Source organism: Carcharhinus amblyrhynchos, chromosome 24, assembly GCF_965287045.1.
Source record: "Carcharhinus amblyrhynchos chromosome 24, sCarAmb.v2.hapA, whole genome shotgun sequence".
NCBI lineage: Eukaryota > Metazoa > Chordata > Chondrichthyes > Carcharhiniformes > Carcharhinidae > Carcharhinus > Carcharhinus amblyrhynchos.
In genome coordinates, this window is record NC_137347.1 from 36,452,298 (window position 1) to 36,479,385 (window position 27,088).

A 27,088-nucleotide genomic window follows, 5' to 3' on the forward strand; every position below is an offset into this window, starting at 1 on the left:
ATTCCAGCACCCCGCATGTTTAATAATTATATAAGCACATAAGAACATAAGAACATAAGAAATAGGAGCAGGAGTAGGCCATCTAGCCCTTTGAGCCTGCCCTGCCATTCAATAAGATCATGGCTGATCTGAAGTGGATCAGTTCCACTTTCCCGCTCTCTCCCCATAACCCTTAATTCCCTTGTCTTTCAAAAACCTATCTACCCGTGACTTAAATATATTTAGCGAGGTTCAATGGGCAGAGAATTCCAGAGATTCACCACCCTTTGAGTGAAGAAGTTCCTCCTCAACTCTGATCTAAACTGTCCCCCCCCTTACCTTGAGGCTGTGCCCTCTAGTTCTGCTATCCTTTCTAAGCGGGAAGAATCTCTCTACCTCTACCCTATCCATCCCCTTCATTATCTTATACGTCTTTATAAGATCCCCCCTCATCCTTCTAAACTCCAACGAGTACAGACCCAGTCTATTTAGTCTCTCTTCAAGGTCCAACCCCCTCATCTCCAGTATCAGCCTAGTGAACCTCCTCTGCACTCCCTCCAAGGCCAATATATCCTTCCTCAAGTGCGGCGACATTATAGGGTGGAATATCTCCCCACCCATAAGCCTCAGGGCAACACCCCCCCCCCCCCCCCATCCCATCACAGAGGCATTGGGGCTCCCCCCATCCAATCACACAAGCATCAGGGCAATCCCCCCCCCACATCCCATCACAGAGGCATCGGGGTTCCCCCCACAAGCCTCAGGGCAACTCCTCTCCCCATCCCACCCCACAAGCATCAGGGCAAACCCCTTCCCATCCCATCACAGAGGTATCGGGGCTCCCCCCACCCAGCCACAGCTAAGGGGACACCTCAGAGGATCCTCCCACACCCCAAAGATGTGCTATTAGGCTGACTGGAGGTAATAAATTGTCCCTAAATTAGTTTTCCCTCAATGTAGAATGCCATAAGCATAGGTAAGGGTCATGGGTGGGGGGGGGACTCGTAATGTTAAATGGCGGCGCAGGCTCGTTGGGCCAAAGGGCCTGTTTCCCTGGCTGTTTTTGTTCTTTGTTCTTTGATCCACCCCAGCACTACCACCAGGCACTGCTACCCTGGCACTGCCAAATTTGCACTGCCAGGGGACAGTGCCCTGGTATGTCCCTCTGCCCAAGGGACTATACAGATTCCCTCAACAGCTTCAAGTTTTACAGAAGCTGATAGTAAACCTGGTGAGATGTGAATATTCTGTGAGGGGGGAAAATATCAGAGAGAAGCCCTATAATGCGATTTAAATTTATTAATTTATTACTGAGTATTCCCTTTCTGAGTGGGAACCTCAGTACATCACAGGCGAGAGGTGTGGGAAATCGGGAAATGAGATCTTGCCACCGAGAATCTCATTTCCTGACTCTTGCTAGATTCTAGGCCCATGTTGCTTATTTATGCTGATGGTTAACACAGGCTCAAACTCACCCCCATCGTGTTTAACCATTCTGAAGAACTTCCATTACATTTTACATACAAATTGTTCTGTACTTCTGTAAATGTTAACTGACACTTTTGAAGTACATTTTAGTGATTCAGCAGTGCCTAATCTCAGGACAGTTGTCACTTTTACTCAGGAATTCTAAGTCTTTCTTTTTCAGTTTTCAACATTCTATATGTAGCTAACCACACTTTCACAGGAACAGGAATAGGCCATTCAGCCCTTTGTGCCCGCTCTGGGGATTAACCAGATCATGGCTGATCTTCTGTGTCCATGCCATCTTCCTCCACTATTCCCATACCCCAATATTGGTATCGAGAGATGTATTGACCTCTACTTTGCACATACGCAATGAATGTTGCACACCTCTGGTTGAAGAAATTTCTTCTCATTTTAGTTCTAGATGGTCTACCTCTTATTCTGAAAGTGTGTGTTGGTACCAGCCCCCCACCCCTCCCCAATAACCAGGGGAAACACCACATTACAATTTAGTTACATCATCGACTCTTCACAGTGGCATGACTGAAATGAATCTGATCTGGAAATCTTTTGTTCTCCCAAACTACCACTGCCACCTGGAACTGCAGCAACCTTCCTATAAACCTAGCGGCACAGTGGTTAGCACTGCTGCCTCACAGCGCCAGGGACCCAGGTTCGATTCCCATCTTGAGTCACTGTCTATGCGGAGTCTGTACGTTCTTCGCGTGTTTGTGTGGCTTTCCTCCAGGCGCTCCGATTGCCTCCCACAGTCCAAAGACGCGCTGGTTAGGTGCATTGGCCATACTAAATTGCCCTTCACCGTACCCAAACAGGTGCTGGGGTGTGGCAACTAGAGGATTTTCACAGTAACTTCATTGCAGTGTGAATGTAAGCCTATTGTGACACTAATAAATAAAATAAACTGAGCAGTTATCAACATGTTGACGTAATGCACGTGCCACTGTGTAAGTGCACAGAAGCGCAGGACTGGCTTAGCATATGTGAAGTTTAGTTCCTGCCTGGACACCATGATGCAATTCCCCTGTAAATGTAGCAGCAAGTGTCACCGCCACTCACGCACTGCAGAATTGGGAGGTTTACAATGCAGGAATGGCTTTACCTGGTTATCCAGACTCTCTCATAAACAAAGAAAACACAGAGATCATTCTCCTGCGACCTGGAGACATGCACATAAAACTGTCTAAAAACAACCTGAGCAAAATGTAAACCTGAGTACTTTCAGATATCATTAACTAGAACAATATTTCCCATTATTGTGGAACAGTCTGCAGTTGCAATTGATTTGTCTCTCCTCTGAGTGTTAATCTTTAAGATTTTACCTGAAATGGGATGATGTTAAAATGATGAATGAAAATGAAAAAAAAATTGTAATTATAATGGTCACATCAACTGGATGAAAATTATATTCAAACAATTTGGTTAAAGTATATTATTTCCACATAATTTAAAACAATTGATCACAGGAAGTAATAGTTCTATCATTGCTATTCAATGAAGTTATTACGCAATCACTAAAGTAAAGTTTATTTATTAGTCACAAGTAGGCTTATATTCATGCTGCAATCAAGTTACTGTGAAAATCCCCAAGTCGCCACACTCCAATGCCCATTTGGGTACACTGAGGGAGAATTTAGCACAGCCAATCCACCTAACCTGCACAGCTTTTGGACTGTGCGAGGAAACCGGAGCACCCGGAGGAAACCCACGCAAACGTGAAGAGAACGTGCAGACTCCACACAGTGACCCAAGCTGGGAATCAAACTCAGGTCCCTGGAGCTGTGAAGCAGCTAACCACTGTGCCAGGGTGCTGCCCACTGCCATGCATAATGCAGTGCAATCATTTTGCATCTTACAATTTCAAAAAAAGCTGAGTAGCAGATAAAACATACTGAAAATTTAAGAAATAAGACATGCAGCAAGAAATCAAATAGGGGTGCTTAATGTTACAAATCTGGTTAAATTCCCGTCAATAATGTTCAAATTCACAAAACAAATATGGATTGGTTACAGGATAACAGCCACCAGCAAGAGAATTGCTAGCTCCAATTTATATGTTAGGCTGCTACCACCTATTTATCGACAATGAATCATAGAATTATACAGTGCAGGAGAGACCCTTCGGCCCATCAAGCCTGCATTGACACATTAGAAACATCTGAACTCCCATCTAATCCCATTGGTCAGCACTCCAACACATTTATCCTTCCCTTTGACATTTTTGTGGAAACATTGTTTTGTTTTATACAGGTAGCCCTTTCCATTGAAATAATAAAGGAGTTTTACATGAACCTTTTGACATTATTATGTTGTATTTACATTACTTTCACTACACGCACTTTCTTGCGGAGAGGTCAGAAGAAAACCAGAAGGGTGTAGCTCGGAAGAAGGAATAGAACTTATATTTCTCGTGTCAAAGCTATCTTCCTCAGCCTCTTTTTTTTGCCGCTCCCCTTCATAAAGAGCATCAAAATCTTTCTAACAAGCTTTTGGTCAACCTGCCTACCTTCTTCTTCCTGTTCTGGTGCATGCTTTGCATATACCTAATTATGCAGTGCCTTGGGGTATTTTTATAATCATAAAACATGCAGAATCTTCAGCTAATTGTTGCCCTGGAGTGTTTACACTCTGTGCTGTGTGAACTGGCTTGATATGACACAGCATGGCAAATCTTGGATGGAACAGGTTTGGAGCAGTCGCACTGAAGGAGTTAACATACACATTTGAACCTCAGCTGATGTGACCTGAGTTAATCATTAAATCTTCATTGAAGTTAAGTCTCCCAATTTACACTTTATTGGTTTTGTTACTTTTCCAAGGCGATTCTCATGATGTCACCACCCTCGTTATTTAAAGAAAAGTACACAGATTAAGACCAAACAGATAAAATGATGTTAATTATCACTCTCCACAATGATCTGAATTATAGTAGTGATACATATCATTTACAGCACAGATATTTACTGATCACCAGGCTGCTGTTTCTTCCCTCACATTCCCACTGCATATCACACATAGAATGACTTTTCCTGACTTGGCTTGGTTGCCACGCAGGGTGACAGAATATTTGCTCCCCATTTATTTCCCCATGTTCAATCTTGAAGTATTCCTGCTGGGATAATAATCCATAGGATTCAGGAGCCTGCCTGCACTTCACCCAAGTGACAATTGTTCAGCCTGGACTCTAGCCTGCAAGAATTGTCAAACTATTCAGCTTTTGGTAGCTCTCAAACAGGTCCAATCCAGGATTCCTTTGATAGCTGAATGCTTGCACTTTCCAACAAATAATGATTGGCAACGGTAAAGTCACCATAGTGCCAAATGAGCTTTATGAGGGGGAGAGCTGACTGGTGATGATTTTAACCTGAGGATCACCATACCTCAAGGCTGAGAAAGTGGGGTCGTTCATGAATAACCGCAGCCAGTACAAGAATTGAATCCACACTGTTGGTGTTGCTCTGCATCACTAACCAGCCATCGAGCCAACTGAGCTAAACTGATAATGATTAGCTGTGTGAACTTAAGAAATAGGAGCAGGAGTAAGTCTCTCAACCTGTGAACCTGCTCCACCATTCAACGAGTTCCACCATTAAATAAGTCTTCTAACTCAATTCAACTTCCCGCACTATCTCCAGATCCCAAGTTTCCTTTCATCCAAAACTCTATTCTCTCTTGAACGTGCTCGGCAGCTGAGCATCCACAGCATTCTGGGTAATGAATTCAAAAATTCACTATCCTTGCAAGTTCCGCTAGCTGCCATCCTGACTTGAAACAATGGCTGGAATTCTCTGGCCGTTTACACCCTGTCGTCGCTGCCAGTGAGAATGGAGAATTTGGTGCTCAGCCACATTTCCATTCACTGCAGCGGAACTGGAGAATCCCAGTTGTAGGCGAGAATCTGGCCCTATACAACCGTTCCTTCAAAATCACCAGATCAAGATCCCGGAACTCCCTTCCTAACAGCACAGTGGAAGAACTTAACACCATATGGACTGTAGTGCTTCAGAGTGGCTCACTGCCATCTTTTCAACAGCAATTAGGGATGGGCAGCAAACGCGGGCCTAATCAGCAACACCCACTTACAAACTCTCGGGAACAAAGGTCAATCTCCCTCATAGGACAACACCCTCATCTCAGGAATCAGTCTAGTAAACCTTCATGGTATTTCCTCTAAGGTATCTTTCCTTAGGTGAAGAGACACAAACTTTACATAGTACTCCAGGTTTGTGGTCTTGACAATGCCCCATATAATTTATTTATATAATTAATATAAATATTAATCAATACCAATAAAGGAATATATGAAACAAATATATAGTGTCAAATTAATAACCTTGTAAGTGAGCTCTGGCTGATCCAAAGATGTGCAGGTTAGCTGGATTGACCATGCTAAATTGCCTCTTAGTGTTGCTATATGTGTAGGTTGGGTGAATAGCCATGGTAAATGAATGGAGTTATGGGGATAGGAAAACGGGTGGGTCTGGGTAAGATGCTCTTTGGAGAGCCTGTACAGACTTGATGGGTTGAATGGCCTCCTTCTGCACTGTAGGGATTCTATGATTCCTTCTGCCCTCCTCCTACCCCACCAGTTTAGATGTACAATAGCAGCCCAGCCATCAACCTAACTCAGAGCAGCAAACTCAGGAAGGATGGGGATTAAGTCTGGGATCTTCCTGGTGTTTCAAACCAGACTACATATTTACTTATTCTAATTCAAGGGGAAATGTTATGAGTAACGGGAATGTGATGTGATATAGTTAATTACTTTGTGTTAATTTCGTGCAATTTGTACCAGCAGATTAAGTTAAGTACAAATAAAGTAGGATTTTCTCATCCAGAACAGCTCATCACAATGTTGAATTACCCCGTCTATTTGAACAGCTAACATCATCATCCCACTTTTAACATTATTGGTGAGACAGAATTACCATTAACATTATCATGATTTCTTTTGTTCTTTTCTATCTCTTTTTCTCTTTAAACATTGATTCTGTTTGAACTGTGACATCGGTGAGTGCTATCAATTGCTAAGGACACACTGCATTTGTACATGAGTAAGGATTCTATTCTGTGAGCCTACTTTGCCTCAGTTATTTCCCAGGGTTTGGCCTGAAGAACATGCGGACAAGAATTGCGGACAAGAAGTGAACAAGATGTGACCAGTGTTTCTCCTTGGGAGGTGATTCCTATTGGCTACCGTTTGGCTAAAGATAGTACCAGCAATTTGGGTCAATAAAAGCAAAATACTGCGGTCCTGGAAATCTGAAATAGAAACAGAAAATGCTGCAAGTACTCGGCAGATCTGGCAGTGTTTCTGGAGGGAGAAGCAGAGGGTGAGATAAACCTGGAAATCAGCAAAGGCCAATGGAAAAGCAGCACTGAGCCCATCAACAGTCTTGGTGGCTTTTCCCACAGTATAGCACGGCATTACTTAATGCCAAACATTTTCAGCCATGGGTTCTGTGCTGTATCACTGACGTGCAGCCTTCGATTTGCCCACCCTGCCATCATCTCAGCACTGCCACATTTAAAGGCCGCCCCAGCGCACACCAGTCATGCTTTGCAGGTCGCTGGGAAGTGATGGTTCCCTATAGAGACTCTGCTGTTGAGGCCTGTGCTCAGGGTGGAACCCAGCAGCAAGGTCACAAACCCAGCCTGGGAGGTGGTGGCAGCAGTCGTCAGTGTGAACCTCCTGCAGGAAAGTACAATCATCCTGTGCTGCAAGAGGATGAATGGGTGGCAGGGTGGCACTGTGGTTAGCACAGCTGCCTCACAGCGTCAGGGACCCAGGTTTGATTCCCAGCCGCGGGTTACTGTCTCTGCAGAGTTTACACATTCTCCCCGTGTCTGCGTGGGTTTCCTCAGGATGCTCCGGTTTCCTCCCACGGTTCAAAGATGTGCAGGTTAGGTTGATTGGCTGTGCTAAATTAACCCTAATGTTAGGGGAATTAGAGGGTAAATATGAGGGGTTGTGGGAACAGGGCCTGACTGAGACTGTGGCTGGTGCAGACCAGATGGGCCAAATGGCCTCTTCTGCACTGTAGATTCTATGATTCTATGATCACCTTTGTTCTGTTAAGGTAAGTCACTCAACTCACACTCCCATCACACGTCCACAGGGATTTCACTCACTGCCAGCTTAAAGGACATCACCACACGTTCTCTCACAGACATCTCTGATCCCCCCCATGCCGACACTTTAGTTAAGAAAGCCCACCAACGCCTCTACTTTCTCAGAAGACTAAAGAAGTTTGGCATGTCAGCTGTGACTCTCACCAACTTTTATAGATGCATCATAGAAAGCATTCTTTCTGGTTGTATGGCTCCTGCTCTGCCCAAGACCGCAAGAAACTACAAAAGGTTGTGAACGTAGCCTAATCCATCACGCAAACCAGCCTCCCATCCATTGACTCTATCTACACTTCCTGCTGCCTCGGTAAAGCAGCCAGCATAATCAAGCACCCCACACATTCCAGACATTCTCTTCCACCTTCTTCCGTCAGGAAAAAGATACAAAAGTCTGAGGTTACGTACCAACCAACTCAAGAACAGCTTCTTCCCTGCTGCTGTCAGACATTTGAATGGACATACCTCGTATTAAGTTGATCTTTCTCTACACCTTAGCCGTGACTGTAACGTTACATTTTGCACTGTCTTGTCTCCTTCTCTATGAATGTATGTTTTGTCTGTATAGTGCGCAAGAAACAATACTTTTCACTGTATGTTAATACATGTGACAATAATAAATCAAATCAAATCAAAAATCCCCCTCATCACCTCACTGGTCTTACTCAGTACCACACATGCTGGGCATCTTTATCAGCTGCCCTTGCATGCATCCTGCTTACATTCTGTCCATCTGTTTTCAGGCAGAAGCAGCTGGCACACACCAAGAGGGAGAGACCCCAGACAGGCAGAGGGATACAGAACTCAAGCCCCTTATGGACTTCAAGGACAGAGTCATCCAGCTGGCCGGAGGGGACGCTGACTGCTCCTGTGCTAATGGTGAGGTCGACTGTGATAAAGTGAGAAACCAGCACTGCATCATCTATCAGACGACAATGCTTTGTGTTACGTCTCTAATTTCTAAAAGCCATGCACTAATGACCTCTCTTCTCTTTCACAGGCACATCTGGGAAGCAGCCCAATTAGTCTGCCAGCCAGTCCTCGACTCCAGCCCCTACAGCAGCACAGGGGAGGGATTCATGGACCCCGATATAGAAGACCCGTCACAACGCTCACCTGTACCCTCAACCCGTGCAGATATATACACCTCAGTGGGCCCTAATTCTAGAGCAGCCTCAAAGTGAGTATATCACACTGTCATATCCACAGCAGGCAGAGGCAGGGAAGTCTCAAGACGCTGGCACTCGGAGGATTGATGGAGGCCAGGAATCTGCTGAGTGCCAATCAGATGATGGATCTCTGGATTTGGTCATGCCTCGGTGCATGAGGCATGAGGAGCTCCAAAGACAAACTCAAGAAAGTCAGGCAGGGATGACTGCTATATTCCTTGCATTGAAAGGCTGCATGGAGGGGTTCATCTGTCTTATGCCTGAGGTGATTGTGTCAACACTGCAACGCAACAAGATCAACACAGTGAGGGTAGTGATCGCTGTAGAGACTTAGGTGCAAAACTTTTGTCCTGTATTGCTGCACTCCATGGTGCAGGCACTGGCTGGGATCCATCAGTGCCAATTCCAGAAAATGGCAGGGCTTCTCAAGCTCACTCCAGCTGAGCCTCTGTCCCAAGGAGGAAGCCGGGACCCTCAGGCACCCATAGAGTGGTGCACAGCTCGGGGCTGGAGTCGAGGGCCTGGCTGGCAGACTAAATGGGCTGCTTCCCAGATGTGCCTGAAAGGAAAGAAAGGAGAGGTCATTAGTGCATGGGAGCGGCTTTTAGAAACTAGAGACATGACTCAAAGCATTGTTGTCTGATAAATGATGCAGTGCTGGTTCTTCACTTTATCGCTGTGGACCTCACCATTAGCACGGGAGCAGTCAGTGTCCTCTGTGGCCAGCTGGATGGCTCTGTCCTTGAGGTCCGTAAGGGGCCTGAGTTCTATATCCCTCTGCCTGTCTCTCATTCTTGGTGTGTGCCAGTTGCTCCTTCCTGAGAACAGATGGACAGAATGTAAGCAGGATGCATTCAAGGGTAGATGATAAGGATGCCCAGCATGTGTGGTAGTGAGTAGGACCAGTGAGGTGATGAGGGGGATGAATATGTCTGAGAGAGAATGTGTGGTGGTGTCCTTTAAACTGGCGTCCATCCAGGTAACTGCGGAAGTGTCCCGCCCATTCAAATCCCCTCTTCCTGTAACTTCTTCAGCTCCAGCTCCATAGGCCGAGGAGAATGGGATTGTTACACAGCAGGACTCCAAATCAGGCTGGGGCCTCCCAGGTCTCAGCCCTTCAGAGAATACCCACGAAGGTCATCACAGACAACAAGGTGTGGTAGACCCGCAGGCTACCTCTACCCCTGCAGTTGATCTTGTGGAGGCACCAGATGCATTCCTTTTGAAGCTGTATGGACTGAATAAGATGCACGTGTATTATACTGATCTCCTCAGCACTGAATGGCAGGAAACTGACACGGGGAAGGGGATAATCGTGGCAAGACTTTGCGCCTACGTGAAAAGTAACTTTGGACATCTCCCGACATTTTCCGCTTCCGGTTGCCGAGCTCACTTGACACTTACGGGAGCAGAAAATCCCATTTTGAGCCTGTAAGAATGAGGGTCACACAGGCCCGAAACATTAACACAATTTGGGTCAAAGATGTCAGCATAAAATAATGGAAAGAGTAACATGGGATAATGAGCTGCAATTCTTGCCAAACGATTTATAATGAAGATTTTGAAATTCTCATCCACTGCTTTCGAAGCTCTTCTTCACATAACCCTATCAACATCATTGTCTATTCCATTCTTCCATATATACCTATCGAGCTTCCACTTAAATGCATCTATGCCATTTTTCTTAATTGCACCTCATGATCGTGAGTTCCACATTCTAATTACTCCTTGAGTAAAGAATTTTCCCCTGAATTAATTATTGGATTTTATAGAACCATAGGATAGAATCCCTATTGAGCAGAAGGAGGCCATTCAGCCCATTGAGCCTGCACTGACAACAATTCCAACCAGGCCCTATCTCTATAACCCTTCATTTTGACTGTGCTAGGCCTCCTGACACTAAGGGTCAATTTAGCATGGCCAAACCACTTAACCTGCACATCTTTGGAATGTGGGAAGAAACCGAAGCACCCGGAGGAAACCCATGCAGACACAGGGAGAACATGTGAACTCCACACAGACAATGACCCAAGGGCAGAACTGAACTCGGGTTTCTGGCGCTGTGAGGCAGCGGTGCTAGTCATCGTGCCACCATGCTGCCCCCAATCTGATATTTATGATCCTGGTTTTGGTCTCCTTCACAAGGAACACCAGTTAAAATTCTGAGGCTTTTATTTATACTTTTTCTCTCTCATTTTTGCTTTGCTTAGTCAGATTCAAGGGGCACACGCTATTCCTGCTGCTGGAATTGTGGTTGAATGAGCCTTAAATGCAGCCACGCTGAAGAGATCAGAACTTGCTCCAAATGTCGGGTTCAGGGTCACCAGCATAGTGAGGGCAGCCAGCACTTGGAAGGGTCCAACTGCAATCTCTATCTTTGTTGCAGGCTTTCAATATCAGAGGACCATCCTGTTGTTCCACTGTGAATGCTGGAGGCCCTTATCGGTTGGATTAGTTAAGTACGAAAATGTTCCTTTTTGGATCAAAGTAGCCTCTAATGGTAGTGGCAGTAGCAATCTGCCCAAAGGCAGGTACTCTGCTCATTTCTCCACACTTTGCAGACCTGCACTTTCCTCTTCAGTTGCTCGTAAGAGGTTCCCATTCTCAGCTTCAATGAACAACATGATTCAAGAAAAGAATAGATGACGTGGTTTCCTGCTGCCTTTCTCATGTGTGCATAAAGGACACACAACTCCCCTTTCCAAAGGATCCTCCACCTGAAAGCAGCTGTTGTCTACTGGGTTGATGGAGGAATTTTCCTAAGAGGTCAGGTTAAGTAGGCTGTGCCTGTACTTACTGGAGTTTAGAAGAATAAGAGGGGACCTTATTGAGATGTATGGGATCTTTGGGGGACTCAACAGGATAGATTTTGATTCCCTTTGTGGAAGAGTCGAGGATCAAAGGGCATCATCTCACAGTAAGGGGGTCACCCATTTAAGATACAGATAAGGAGGAATTTGTCTCTAAGAGGGCAGTGAATCTGTGGAATTCTTTACCACAGAGGGCTGTAGAGGCTGGGTCATTAAATATGTTCAAGGCTGAGATAGACGATTTTTCAATCAAGGGTTATGGGGATAAGGTAGGAAAGTGGAGTTGTGGATTATATCAGATCAATCATAATCTTATTGAATGGTGGAGCAGAATTGATGGGCTGAATGGCCTACTTCTGCTTCAACATCTTATGGCCTTATAGCCTCTCAAGGTTTAGCTCATCTGCCATCACCACTCAAAATTTGTTGGTTCCTTGTGTTGGCTACAGCTCGTAACCCTGAGAGTAGGATCCTTACCTGGGCTTGGAGTTATTTGCAAAAGAGCAGGGACAAACATACCCGAGGTCTCAAATGACCTGCTACCCTACATCTTCTGCTAATTAATCCCCATTTCCACAAAGCATTTAATGGGCCTTAATTCAATCTAGGCCTGTGCTGTGCAGACATGGGTTCCACTGGGTCTATCAGGTCGGGTACTGGGCAAAATTTCTCAGGGAAGTCAGAAGACTCCCCCAGACAGAGTTGGTTCACATACAGGGTGTGGGTGAAAGATTAATCTGTCTCACTGGAATTGTCAGGCATCTCCTTCATGGCAGCACAGTGGTTATCTCTGCTGCCTCACAGCATCAGGGACCTGGGTTCGATGCCTGGCTTGGGTCACTGTCTGTGTGGAGTCTGCATGTTCTCCCCATGTCTGCATGGGTTTCCTCCAGGTGCTCCGGTTTCCTCCCACAGTCCAAAGATGTGCAGATTAGGATCATTGTCCCTGCTAAATTCACCCTCAATGTACCTAAACAGATACCAGAGTGTGGCGACTAAGGGATTTTCACAGTAATTTCACTGCAGTGTTAATGTAAGCCTACTTGTAAGACCAATAAGTAAACTTTTAAACTTCATGAGGTTAAATCCTAATGGAACTGGATTCTGCTCCATTTTCTCCCTATCTGCAGTTACACTAGAGATGTGCCAGACATGTTCTAAGACTAGGCTATTCAGCTCTGTGGGTCTGCTCCTTTCTTTAACTCAATTAAAACAAACCTGCATTTCTCTTCAGTTTAATTGGCATGATGGCACAGTGGTTAGCACTGCTGCCTCACAGCGCCAGGGACCCAGGTTCAATTCCAGTCTCGGGTCACTGTCTGTATGGAGTTTGCTCTTTCTCTTTGTTCAGTGGCGGTTTCCTCCGGGTACTCCAGTTTCCAAAGATGTGCGGGTTAGGTTGATTAGCCATGATAAATAAACCCTATGTCAGGGGGATTAGCAGGGTAAATGAGGGTTACAAGAATAGAGTCTGGGTGGGATTGTGGTCAGTACAGATGCAATGGACTGAATGGTCTCCTATTGTACTGTGGGGATTCTATGAAAAAAACACCTTTGATATATAGCTGCTGATGCCCTTATCAACACAAATCTATCAAGCTCAGTCTTTATCCCAGCATCCACAGCCTTTTGGGAGAATTCCAGATTCCTACCAACCTTTGTGTGAAGAAGTGCTGATTTCACTGGTGATGTGCCCAAGCCAGAGGTGAATTCAGGTCCACTGCATATTCCCAGAACTTGCAGGATTTTTTTTTCTTTTTATGTGTTTCACACACATTTTGGTGTATGGAACAGAGGATTCTTTGACTAAGCAGCACTCCCCTGTGACTTCCCTTCCTCTTTTAAGGGTAGTTATATATGCAGTGTTATTTCAGGACAACACTCCTGGACTGTGCAATCATAACTGATGCTGCTACTAAGAATTCCACTGCTGTTCAACATCTATGCAAACAACAAATACAGATTAAAAACTTTAGTGTCACGAGATTCAGGAGTTCCACTCCATGGTTGAACATAATCAAGACTGAGTACTGAGCGAGTGCCCAGTCAGAGGTGCTGTTTTGAGATTAAACATTAAACTGAGGCCCCATCTGCCTGCTTGGGTGAATGTAAAAAACCCATGGCACTATTTCAGAAAGAAGATCAGGCGTGTTATCCCTGGAGTTTTGGAATTATCCCAAAGGGTTGTGGATCTGTGGAATTCCCTGCCCAGTGAAGCAGTTGAGGCTACCTCATTGAATATTTTTAGGGCAAGGATAGATAATTTTTTGAACAGTAAAGGAATTAAGGGCTATGGTGAGTGGGCGGGTAAGTGGAGCTGAGTCCACAAAAAGATCAGCCATAATCTTATTGAATGGCGAAGCAGGCTCGAGGGGCCAGGTGGCCTATTCTTGCTCTGAGTTCTTATGTTCTTATATACTGGTCAATAGGACGGCGCGGTGGCACAGTAGTTAGCACTGCTGACTCACAGTGCCAGAGGCCCGGATTCGACTTCCGGCTTGGGTCACTGTCTGTTTGGAGTTTGTGCATTCTCCCCGTGTCTGTGTGGGTTTCCTCCGGGTGCTCTGATTTCCTCCCACACTCCGAAAGATGTGCTGGTTAGGTGAATCTGCCATAATACATTCACCCTCAGTGTACCCGAACTGGCACCAGAGTGTGGTGACTGGGGATTTTCACCGTAACTTCATTAAAGATTAATGTAAGCCTACTTATGACTAATAAACAAATAAACTTTTTTTTATCTAAAGGTGCCTGTGACACAGTGGTAGCATTCCTGCGTCTGAGCCGGAAGCTCTGGGTTCAAGTCCCACTCTGGTCATACAAAGTGTGTTCGGAACATGGCCAAACAGGTTGAATGTTAACATGCAAATCCTTCCAATATGCCCATGGCTGGCAGTAAGAGTGGGAGAATCTCTTAGTCAACCAGAACATATAGGAAGCAATATCAAACCACTGCAGTACTTTCATTGCAGTACCACAAGCATAACCATGAACCAACTCATGGAAATCCATGATTGCCAATGCCCTCATAGGTCCTGGTACCCAGAAGGAGAGTGAGTTGAGGGACAAAGATCAGCAAGGACACCAGCTAGAACTCTCCTGCTCTTCTTCGAATAGTGCCACGGGATCTAACAATTTTTATACTGCCTCAAAGAAGTCCAGCAGGTAACTATAGAGTGACCCAAAGAAGGATTTTATCCAGGAGCTGAATGACAATCACACAACAAAATCATGTAATGTACAGAACAACATGAGATTTGCCACACTTCAATCTGTTCTTTTACTTAATCATGGAATGTGAGCATTGCCTTCTTGAAATCGCTGATTTCTATGTGGTATAGCAATCCCCACAGAACTGTTAGGGAGGGACATCCAGGATTTTGACCCAACAATAATGAAAGAATGGTTAAACAGATGGTGTGTGGCTTGGAATGGAGGTTATAGGTGGTGGTGTTCCCTGTGTCTGCTGCCTCTGTCTTTCTACATGAAGGAGGTCATGGTATGGAAGGAGACCTGGTGAGAGTTGCTGCAGTGTAAGTGAAGCCAATAGGATGCAAAGGGATTTATTTTTGGCCACTGTAGCACTAAAGAATACTGTGGTTGCACCCAAGGATTGAGATGCTCTTTAAGGGGAATAGCACAAATTTAGATTTATCTTGATTCTGCTTTAGTTGTTTTGGCATCACAGACTAACACCCATATTCTGCCAACATTTATATGGATAGCACTAGCTAAATTCAGACATGATCTGCTGAAATGTACTCTCGGTAATGAAAAGCTTACAAATGGAAATAATCTAAAGATGGGTCTTGCAGATTACAAGTGACGGGGCTGTGACTATTTCCTCTGGCAGCTTGTTCCACTGTAGAATTGTCCCATTCCCCTGCTCTTTCCCAACAGCCCTGCAGTTTTTTTTTTCAATCCGATTTCCTTTTGAAATGAATCTGCTTCCTCACCCTTTCAGTCAGAGTATTAATCTGCCAATTCTCTTCTTATGTCAGACTCTTATTTATTGACTACAGCTCAGCCTTCCACACCATTAATCCCACAAAACTCATCTCCAAACTCCGTGGCTTGGGCCTCGGCACCTCCCTCTGCAAGTGGATCCTGAACTTCCTAACTCACAGACCACAATCAGTAAGGATAGACAACATCTCCTCTACAATCATCTTCAACACCGGTGCCCCACAAGGCTGTGCTCTCAGCCCCCTAATATACCCCTTATGCACCTATGACTATGTGGCCACATTCCCCTCCAATTTGATTTTGAAGTTTGCTGATGACAGCGCGCACTGTGTCAAACAATGACGAGACAGAGTACAGGAATGAGATAGAGAACCTGGTGAACTGGTGTGGTAACAATAGTCTCTCCCTCAATGTCAACAAAACGAAGGAGGTTGTCATCGACTTCAGGAAGCGTAAAGGAGAACATGCCCCTGTCTACATGTGATATTGTACAAATAAAGTAGTGGCATGATGGGAAAATTGGTCAAGTATTTGGTGCAAAGGAAAACTGACTCTGCATAACCTAAGACATGAATAAAACCAGAGAAGGCCAAATACCTGACCTCAGTCTGTCCTGATAAGGTTGACGCCACATACCCTGGGACTACATACGCAAAATAAGAAAAGGTCAGAGTCACAGAACCTTCTATTACATCAGGAAACAAGATATGGTCAGAGATCACAGAACCTTTCTGTTCCTTCAAAGGACAAGATAATGATATTATTGATGAGACTGAGGGGTCTCGGAGGTGACCGGATCATAATACAATTAATGATGTATTACTGCTTGTATTACTAATTGAATTCCTGAAGTCATGTAAGCTGATAAGAAAAAGTATAACTATTGAATTGATTCTTGTAATTGGTGCAGTCTTGGGATAGAATCAGCAGTTTGTGTGGTCTGCTCTCTGTTTCCAAGATTCTGCCATATACTGCATGCAGTCTTTCGGAAATAAAGATAAGTTGTTTTGTTGGAATGAATTTTATTGACTCTCTCCACTACTGTCAAGAAGCAGGAAAAATTTCCACTACAGCATACATCAACGGGGATGAAGTAGAAATGGTCAAGAGTTTCAAGTTTTTAGGAGTCCAGATTACCAACAGCCTGTCCTGGTCCTGCATGCCCACACTATAGCTAAGAAAGCCCACCAACGCCTCTACTTTCTCAGAAGACAAAGGAAATTTGGCAAGACAGCTATGACTCTCACCAACTTTTACAGATGCACCATAGAAAGCATTCTTTCTGGTTGTATCACAGCTTGATATGGCTCCTGCTTTGCCCAAGACCGCAAGGAACTACAAAAGGTCATGAATGTAGCCCAATCCATCATGCAAACCAGCCTCCCATCCATTGACTCTGTCAACACTTCCTGTTGCCTTGGCAAAGCAGCCAGCATAATTAAGGACACCACGCTCCCCAGACATTCTCTCTTCCACCTTCCTCCTTTGGGAAAAAGATACAAAATTCTGAAGTCAGGTACCCAACCGACTCAAGAATGGCTTCTTCCATGCTGCTGCCAGACTTTTGAATGGATCTACCTCACATTAAATTGATCTTTCTTTATACCCTCGCTATGTCTGTAACACTACATTCTGCACTCTCTCATTTTCTTCACTATGAACTGTATGCTTTGTCTGTATAGCGCACAAGAAACAATACTTTTCACTGTATGTTAATAAATGTGACAATAATAAATCAAATCAAATTAAATCAGCATCCATTGGCTCCTGGCTTCTTTATCACTGGAAATAGTTTCTCCTTGTCTACTTAATCATTTTTAACACAAATCTTCCCTTAAGCTTCTCTGTTTTAAAGAGACCAATTCTCCAGTATCTCCAGATAATGGAAGTTCCTCATCCCTGATAACGTTATGGAAGGGGGCAAGAAGGGGGCTAGGGAGACTATCCCTGGTAACATTCAGAAGAGGCCAAGGGTGGGGGGGAGCAGGGGAAGGAAATTAGAATAAGTGAAGTATTGTGATATTGGCAGCTGTACTTCCATTTTACATAGAACCATTTTGCTTCTCTTTATTATGGATCTTCTCTGCACAATTGTCTGCTGTCGCTTAACCCTGTGTGTTAAACCTGTCAGTGTGATTATGTTGTATCACATTACATACAGCTGTACTCTGGCACTGGGAATTTAAATAACTGAGCCATGGATGTAAAGCGCTTGTTCTCTGTTATACATTGACTAATGATGGACAGCACAATTATGGCAAAAATATGGCTCACAAACATTCAGGTAACTTGCCAGCACTGGTTACCAGCCTCGACTGTGTTGCTAGTGCTGCAAATATAACAGAAACTGGAGTGAAGAAAGATGTGAAAATGCCATTGCAAATAGAATGTTTCAGCTGTGCAAACTTACTCAAATCTTTACTCCGAGTTCCGTCATTCTTACTTCTTTGAAATTCTTTTGTTGCAAATGGCTGCCGTAGCATAAATTATAGAGAACAAGAAGGTCCCGGGATTAATTCCTGGTCTGCTCTAAGTGAACTGATCACAGATGGGGCAGAAATTTGAGTACTGCAACTGGTTTCCCAGGGAGAGGCAGAAAGTCTACCAGAGTTGCCACGATGCTCATTTTCTGGGATCACACCTGAAGAGAGGTCATTCGGATGAATGACATGAATGGGACACTGAGTTTAAAAACTGGCAAGTCATGTTGCATCTTTCTAGAACCTTTGTTAGGCCACACTTGGATTATAGAATTCAATTTTGGTTGCCACACAACCAGAAAGATGTGGAGGCTTTGGAGAGGGTACAGAAAAGACGTACCAGGATGCTGCCTGGCATGGAGCGCTTTAGCTCTGAGGAGAAGTTGGAGAAACTTGGTTTGTTCTCACTGGAACGACACTGGAATGACAGAGGTTGAGGGGCGACCTGATGGAAGTCTACAAGATTATAAGGAACATGGACAGAGTGGATAGTCAGAAGTTTTTTCCCAGGGTGGAAAAGTCAATTACTAGAAGGCATTGGTTTGAGTTGTGAGGGGCAAGGTTTAAAGGAAATGTACAAGGCAAGTTTATTTACACAGAGGGAGATGGATGCCTGAAACGTGCTGCTGGGGGACGTAATGGAAGCAGATACAATAGTAACTTTTAAAAGGCGTCATGACAAATACAAGAATAGGATGGAAATGGAGGGATATGTTCCCCAGAAGGGTAGGGTGTTTTAGTTCAGTCAGGCAACATGGTCTGTGCAGGCTTAGAGGGCCTAAGGGCCTGTTCCAGTGCTGTAATTTTCTTTGTTCTTGAATTACAAGTTTGACTCCTCCAGAAGGGGAGAAATTGGTTTTTTTTAAGCTTTGCTTTGCATTGCTCAAGTGACCACATTTACTGCTAAAAAAAAGGCAGCAGCAAGGTAACAAAGGCAAACTTTGATCTGCTGGAGATAAGTCAGATAACAAACTTATCCACTGAGCTTTTCTGATAGATGTGTCCTCGGTCAGTGCTTTACAGAGATAAGCGTCCATTGTGCAAGTTTAACTTTTTATAATTATAACTATTGGTTTTGTAATATTAAAATAATTACATTAAGCTCGAGCAATGCTCTGCAACATATGCTTAAAAAGGACAAGATGCTTTATTCCTCAATCTCCTTTCCTTGGGAGACTGAAGTAGGTGGAAGCTGGTAAACAGATTCCTTTCACTCAGCTAAATCAATGAAAATCAATCAGGTTAGAAAGGGCTGGGATCCGAGTAAAACGTATGAAGAACGGTTGAGTACTCTGGGTCTATATTCATTAGAGTTTAGAAGAATTGGGGTGATCTTATCGAAACTTACAGGATACTGCGAGGCCTGGATAGAGTGGACGTGGAGAGGATGTTTCCACAAATAGGAAAAACTAGAACCAGAGGGCACAACCTCAAACTAAAGGGACGATCCTTTAAAACAGAGAGGAGGAATTTCTTCAGCCAGAGAGTGGTGAATCTGTGGAACCCTTTGCCGCAGAAGGCTGCGGAGGCCAGATCATTGAGTGTTTTTAAGACGTGGATAGATGGGTTCTTGATTAATAAGGGGATCAGAGCTTATGGGGAAAAGGCAGGAGAATGGGGATGAGAAAAATAACAGCCACGATTGAATGGCGGAGCAGACCCGATGGGCTGAGTGGCCTAATTATGCTCCTATGTCTTATGGTCTTATGAAATGTCCAGTTTGTCATTGTCACGTTTTTGTATTACGGGCTCACATTTACTAGGAACTGGGATAACAGGGACCCACCGGACATTTGCCCAATCATTCTAGGGTGGGTTTGAATCTGGGTCCCAGAGATGAAGTGAGTGTCTTTGTTCAAAATATTTGCACTACTTCCAATCACAAAACCAGGCTGAATCTTCCGAGGAATGGGAATTGCTGTCAGCTGGCCACTCCTGCTCCTATTTACCTACCTTGCACCGGAGTTCCACATTTCTTATCTGAGCTTCCGAATTGGGTCTCCTGAGAAATGTGGAGCTTCCTGCTCCTTTGCAGTGTGGGAGTATCAGGGGAAGTCAAGCCACGGCCCCTTTTTTACAGCAGTAGCTGCCATATTCCGGTAGTTTAAATGTACCAAAGCCACTTTGTCAAGCTTCGGGGAGAGATATGTCAGATGAGGCAGGAAGGGTGGCAGGTGAGTGAGGGGTGTAGAATGGCTGAGGGGTTTCAGTGGAGGGCTGGAGTGGTAGTTGGAGGAGTGGAGAGTGGTTAGATGGTCAGGCTAGGGAGAGTTTAGTCCGGTGGCGGGGATGTTCAGTAGGGGCGGGTGGTGGTTACACACTGTAGGAGTTAGACCTGGATTTATTCTTTCTAACTTTTTATAAGTAAGTTCATAAGATATAAAAGTAGAATTAGGCCATTCAGCCCATTGAGTTTGCTCCACATTCAATCATGGCTGATATGTTCCTCATCCCCATTTTCCTGCCTTCTCCCCATAACCCTTCAGCCCATTACCAGTTAAAAATCTGTCTAACCCTTCCTTAATTTACTCATTGTCCCAGCATCCACTGAACTTCTTGGAGTAACTATTCTGCTAAGTAAGTCGGAACCACCCAAAGTCTCCAGCTCTAGTTCAGAGCTTCAGAGGGTTCCATACACAAGGTAATTGTGCATTGAAAGTTGAAACTTCCTGGGCAATTCCCATGTAGCCAGTATGGGGACTTGTGAGAGGGTCCCCTCCAGGGCATCTTCCATAGTAGCTCGGGGTACAACCACCTGGAGACCAGACGGTCTGAGCCCTTTGACATATGTCTACACCACTCAAGCACACACAGCAGCTATTTTATCATTTACAAACAGGATCATTGCCACATTCCTCAGTGGTTAAGCATATCAAACAGCGAGTAACAAAACCACACAGACAAAGAAAGTTCCATGGGTGACTCCTGGACTATCTTTACGACGGGGCAGAAACTTTGCAGCTGAAGGCTCTGTGTTGTGACTATATGCATGGCAATGAGAACAAGACTGGGCTTAGCTGTGATGACTTTCCCATGGTTAAGCAGCCTGCCAACACTGAGAACCAAGAATCACACATGTAGAGTGCTCACATGTTGAGATAGTGAAGTGTAGGCAGCACCTGTATGTGTCAACAGCGAATCAATAACTACTATGGAGGAGGAAAAGATATCGGCAGCAGGAGAACAAATACCATTCAAAAAGTAAAAATGGACTGAAAACAAATCAAAAAAGAAGAAAGAACGTAAGAAATCGGAGCAGGGGGAGCCCATTTAGCCCACTCAACCTGATCCACTATTCAATAAGATCATGGCGGATCTGATCTTAACTCTACTTTCCTGCCAACTCTTCCAGTAGATCACACCACATGATGCACCAGCATTTGTCTTTATACATCTGCAAATTCTTCTTTATCATTCCAAACTTTAAATCCACTTTAAATGTTATGTAAGCATTTCACAGGATATGAAGATATTTCTCTGGCCATTTACGTCAGCGGGATTCTCCCGTCATGCCAGCAGTGCATCCCCACCCATCAGCTTGGGGTGGTATCAATGGGAAATCCCATTGACAGCGGCGGGGCTGGAGAATCCCACCATTAGCGAACAGCGCGCCACCTTCCACCGCTGGGAAACACACGACTGGGAGGCCGGAAGATCTCACCCTATGCAGCTGCCAGCGAGGATTTATATGATTTATATCATCCGTAAGAGAATGCAACCAGCGTAACCAATCTATTATTTAACACTCAATAGTCAAATGTGGAAGAATATAGCTAACAGGTTTTTGGCTTCTGTTAAGGGAAATGTATTTCCATTTATGAACTCACTTTTCCTGGGACATTGCAAACCAATATTCTTCAGATTCTTCATGGCTCATATCCCGAGGTGTGGTCAGGCCAAACTGAAACAAATTTGTTCCTTTCCTGGGAAATCTGACCTTTAGGCATAAAAACATCAATCGAAATTTGTCTTCATCATCCTTTGAATGATACTGATCTGCAAAGAAAGATCCATTTTTATAATTATTCATTAGTTTAAACAATTTAGTAACAATTACACAGAGATGGACTTTAGTGACTCAAACACTGAAACCTGTGCTTCTTCTGTGAACATGTTTTGAACACAAACATAAAGTTACAATACCAATTACACTGAAAGCACGATCCAAGTTCAAGGGGATAGAAGTTGGGGCAATTACAGTAATAGCTTTAACAGCAACCTCATCACACGCTCACAATCAAAATTACCCAATGACAGCAGCAGGGAAGAAGCTGCTCTTGAGTCGGTTGGTATGTGACCTCAGGCTTTTGTATCTTTTCTCTTAACTGGCCAAACAATAATTTTTGTAAACAGAAGCCACTTAAAATTAAAGTTTTATTTATTAGTTGCAAGCGCTCTTACATTAATGCTGCAATGCAGTTACTGTGAAAATCCCCAAGTTGCCACATTCCGGCGCCTATTCGGGTACACTGAGGGAGAATTTGGCATGGCCAATTCACCTAACCTGTACATCATTGGACTGTAGGAGGAAACCGGAGCACCTGGAGGAAACTCATGAAGACGTAGGGAGAATGTGCAAACTCCACACAGACAGTGACCCAAGCAGGGAATCAAACCTGGATCCTGGCGCTGTGAGGCAGCAGTGCGAACCACTATGCCACCTTGATGGCCTGGCATTTGTGTCTTTTGCTTTTCACATCCAACACAGCCCAGATCTTAACAATTGCAGTAACTGGAATTTATTTGAGATTCCTACAACATAATCAGCAAAAGACATCAGTGGCATGTCCTGATTGTTATGTGAAAGAAGAGATTTTTGGAACTGTTGGTTATTTGAGGCACACAACCCTCATATGACTGAAGGCAGAGTGAACATTTTTAAACTGTTGCCAGGTTTTTACCCAAATTTTGCAAGCAATAGCTCTGGGCTACTGGGAAATAAAAAGAGGCAATTGTTTTTTAAAGTTCTTAATTGCTAATACAGTATTGCTTGCTAAAGATGTGCTTGTTTGTATGAGGATGTCTAATGAGAACAAAATCAGGTTCATTTGCAATGCACCAGATGCTCGTCACCAACTTATATTCTAGGGTCACACCTGAAGAATTGGGTAAAGTACTGGAGGGCAGTCAGCACCTACACACCTGTACCCCAGCACCAGTTACTGCCTTCAGGAAAGAAAAACAGCAAGTTAACAATAAAAGATTAGGTATGAACAATCAGGGAAGATAGAAATACAATCCTTAATAATGAGAATACTGTGACAATCCATCTTTTATCTGGTCAAGATAGAACAGGGTTAATGATGTGCTGATTCGTCAGGCAGAATTTAATGCTCCTCCCCGGTTGGCTCTCAGGCAGGGGTTGGTTCCATATAATTGAATGGACTGGATTTCCGTGGTAACCTGCCTGCCAAACCCAGAAACAATTTCACACATTGGCGGGCAGAGTCTTGGGTGGGAAAGCTACCCATTCACCTAATAAGGCCCTTAAGTAGCCAATTAATGGCCATTTAAGGGCCTCATCCCACCCAGCCTCAATTTTAGGGGAGGATGGGAAATGTACATTTCCACCTTTGCCCATCTTAGACAGAAAGTTTAGGGCCCCTCACCTTGAAGGCCTCCCTCAGAGTTGGTTCACCCTCCCCTCCAGGGCTTTGGAGCTCCATGCCGTCCTCATCCCCCTGGCCTACCCCTTCCAATGCCACAAAGTAAAGCTTAAGGTTTTAAAGTAATGTTCATTTAGTAGTCACAAGTAGGTTACATTAACATTGCAATGAAGTTACTGTGAAATTCCCCTAGTCACCACACGGTGCCTGTTCGGGTCAATGCACCTAACCAGCACGTCTTTCAGACTGTGGGAGGAAACCGGAATGCCCGGTGGAAACCTATGCAGACCCAGGGAGAACGTGCAAACTCCACATGGAGCCCAAGCCAGGAATCAAACCCGGGTCCCTGGCGCTGGAAGGCAGCAGTGCTAACCACTGTGCCACCATGCCGCCCCATCCCTGGACATCACCTACCCACTCTCTCTGGGACCCCCCTGGGTTTAACTTCTCCAAAGTCCTGGGACTATTATTTGAAGGAGCAGCGTTCCGAAAGCTAGTGGCTTGTGCTACCAAATGAACCTGTTGGATTTTAACCTTGTGTTGTGAGACTTCCTACTGTGTTTACCCCAGTCCAATGCCGACATCACCACATCACTATTATTCCCAGGCACAGCATTGCAGTACTGCATGTGGCCACTGCAGCACTGTGCCTGGTCAGGTTGAAGAGCTGTTGAACAACTTGATTGGCTGATAGCTCTCACTAGCAGATGGAAGACCAGCCCACTGCCAATTAATGCTCAACTGAATGTTAAATGGTATTCGAAGGGCGAGAGTTGGCAGCTGCGTGTTAGGCACCAAGTCTCGGGATGGCGAGTGCCAATTACTCGCCATCCTCAAATGTCCACTCCTATCAAAAAGTCCAGATAATACCACAAATTAAGTTGAGAGAGTTGGATACAGAGACAAAGCTTCAAACTACTAAAATGTAATGTATCCAGAAATATTTCACACAGTGAGTGATTAGTGTTTGCTATAGACCACTGGGTAAATAGTAGCGACAAATATCCTTAAAGCACTTAGGAAATGATTAAAAACTGCAATGGTTTGATTTGATTTGATTTATTATTGTCACATGTATTAACATACAGTGAAAAGTATTGTTTCTTGCTATACGGGCAAATCATACCGCTCATAGAGGAGGAAAGGAGAGAGTGCAGAATTAGTGTTACAGTCATAGCTAGGGTGTAGAGAAAGATCAACTTAGTGCGAGGTAGGTCCATTTAAAAGTCTGATAGCAGCAGGGAAGAAGCTATTTTTGAGTCAGTTGGTACATGATCTCAGACTTTTGTATCTTTTTCCCAAAGGAAGAAGATGGGAGAGAGAACTTCTCGGCCTTTTGGCTAAGATCAAGTGTAATATCAACATGCTGTACTTAGTTGAAGTCATTAGGTTACATTTCAGCTTCATTTGAAGCAATTTTTAAAAGCGGCATCTCGGCCTTTTGGCTAAGATGCAAATGAGATCAAGCCTTGGAGGAGGAGCTATGCCTACTCCAATCAGCTTGGATCATGAAGATCAAGCCCAAGACAGGAGGTGAGAGCCTTGTCTTGTCAGCTTGGATCGGGAATGTCCCAACTTGTTGAGACTCTGAATTGGACTTGATTGGATTGAATTGGAATAAAAACACAAAAAAATGGAAGAGAGAATGTCCGGGGTGCGTGGGGTTGCACTTAGATAAACTGAATGGACTTTCTCATTTACAACATCTTTATTTCCAAGTTAAGAATGAACATTTATATAGCACCTCTCGTGACTTCAGGGCATCCAAAAGCATATACAGCCCGTTGAGTATTTTTGAAGTGTGGTCACTGTTGTAATGCAGAATACAAAGTGTACTTAAAATAGAGGAAATGTTCCAAACAAAAATATAAGTGAATTACAACTGAATTTTGACAGTGTGGAGAATTCCTGGGAAACTAAATAGGAGGTGTTGTAGTTTGGCTTGAACTGAACGGTGGTGCTTCACCTGAGAAATTTGCTTTAATGATTGAACAGTGATACCTGGTAATGATGGAAATACAAACAAATTCCATAATATTTTTAGGATGTAAGACAGTGTGAAATTAAGAAAGGGAATTTAACAGCTATTATAACACAAAGATTAACCTGATACTCAAAACAAACAAGGACTCAATATATTCAAACAGGACAGCTGCTCTTGGTAAAGACATTGCTAGGTGGGAAGTGGAATATTATCAGATTAAACTATTGCTTCCACCCCCACCAACTGAGTAGGTGTTTAAAAGCTTTAACCCTGTAGGAGACATTTAAACGGCAGAATAAAAGCAAAATACTGTAGACACTGGAATTAGAATTTTATTCAAAATGCAAATTTTTAAAATTTTTTTTTGGATTTTTAAAAATTCATTCGTGGGACATGGGCGTCGCTGGCTGGCTGGCCAGCATTTATTGCCTATCCCAAGTTGCCCTTGAGAAGATGGTGGTGAGCTGCCTCCTTGAATTGCTGCAGTCCACGTGCATATTGTATTAAACCTGGATTAGAAAGATTTTGGTAACATACATGTCATGGTTCACTGGGGTGACACAGTGGCACAGTGGTTAGCACTGCTGCCTCACAGTGCCAGGGACCTGGGTTCAATTCCTGGCTTGGGTCACTGTGTGGAGTTTGCACATTCTCTCAGTGTCTGCATTCCAGGTGCTCTGGTTTCCTCCCACATTCCAAAAGACATGCTGGTCAGGTGCATTGACTCAAACAGGCGCCTGACTGTGGCAACTAAGGGAATTTCACAATAACTTAATTGCAGTGTTAATGTAAGTCTTACTAAATAAATTTTAACTTTGACCTGTTCAGTGGTGTTAGATTGAAGATCAGAAATGGGCTCAGTAGGGAAATGAATGTGAAATATTGGGCCAGATTCTGCGACCATGCCCGTGGCTGGCATTCTCCAGTCCCACTGCTGTGAATGGAGATTTGGCTGAGCACCAAATTCTCCCTTCTCACTGGCAGTGGGGTGCATGAGACCAGAGGACTCCAGCCACTATTGCCTTGATATCGATTCGAAAGGTGGGGAGAGGCTATCACATTGAAACAACCAATCAGAATTTTGCCTTCTGAGGGAGATGTAAAATTAATCATATAATGCTGAACTTAGTTTTATCTCACTGCAAAAGCAATTCCCCTTTGCTTTCCCAGCCCAATGGCATTGTCATGAAGCGATTGGGAAGACCTCGAGTGCAAAAAACACACACACCTTTCCCGAGATCGAGTCCCTATTGACAGGACTATAGGAAATTTGAATATCCTCCCCCTTTTAGCTATATTTGTGTGCTGGTATAGGTTTGGAAGTCCCAAAAATACATACCCCCCTCAGAGAGTTCATGGCCACTCCGCTTGCTGAGGAATCCGGAACATTCTTAAAAGTAAATGTAAAATGTTTTGACACATTCAACTGTCACTATTAGAGATTGTATTGTCCTGTAGAGGTGCAAAGGTAAGTCTCACATTG

The 27,088-nt window shown here is 44.2% G+C and overlaps 1 protein-coding gene across 4 annotated transcripts in view; it reads right to left on the bottom strand.

The window, feature by feature from the left end:
- The window catches only part of LOC145357993 (nuclear receptor coactivator 7), an 85,283-nt gene that overhangs the window by 16,187 nt on the left and 42,008 nt on the right, over window positions 1–27,088 (bottom strand). For all 4 annotated transcript variants that reach the window (XM_080211653.1, XM_080211654.1, XM_080211655.1 and 1 more), the window contains one exon: window positions 21,843–22,011. In XM_080211653.1, coding sequence (XP_080067779.1) covers window positions 21,843–22,011 — 169 coding nt within the window. The remainder of the gene's footprint in view (window positions 1–21,842; window positions 22,012–27,088) is intronic.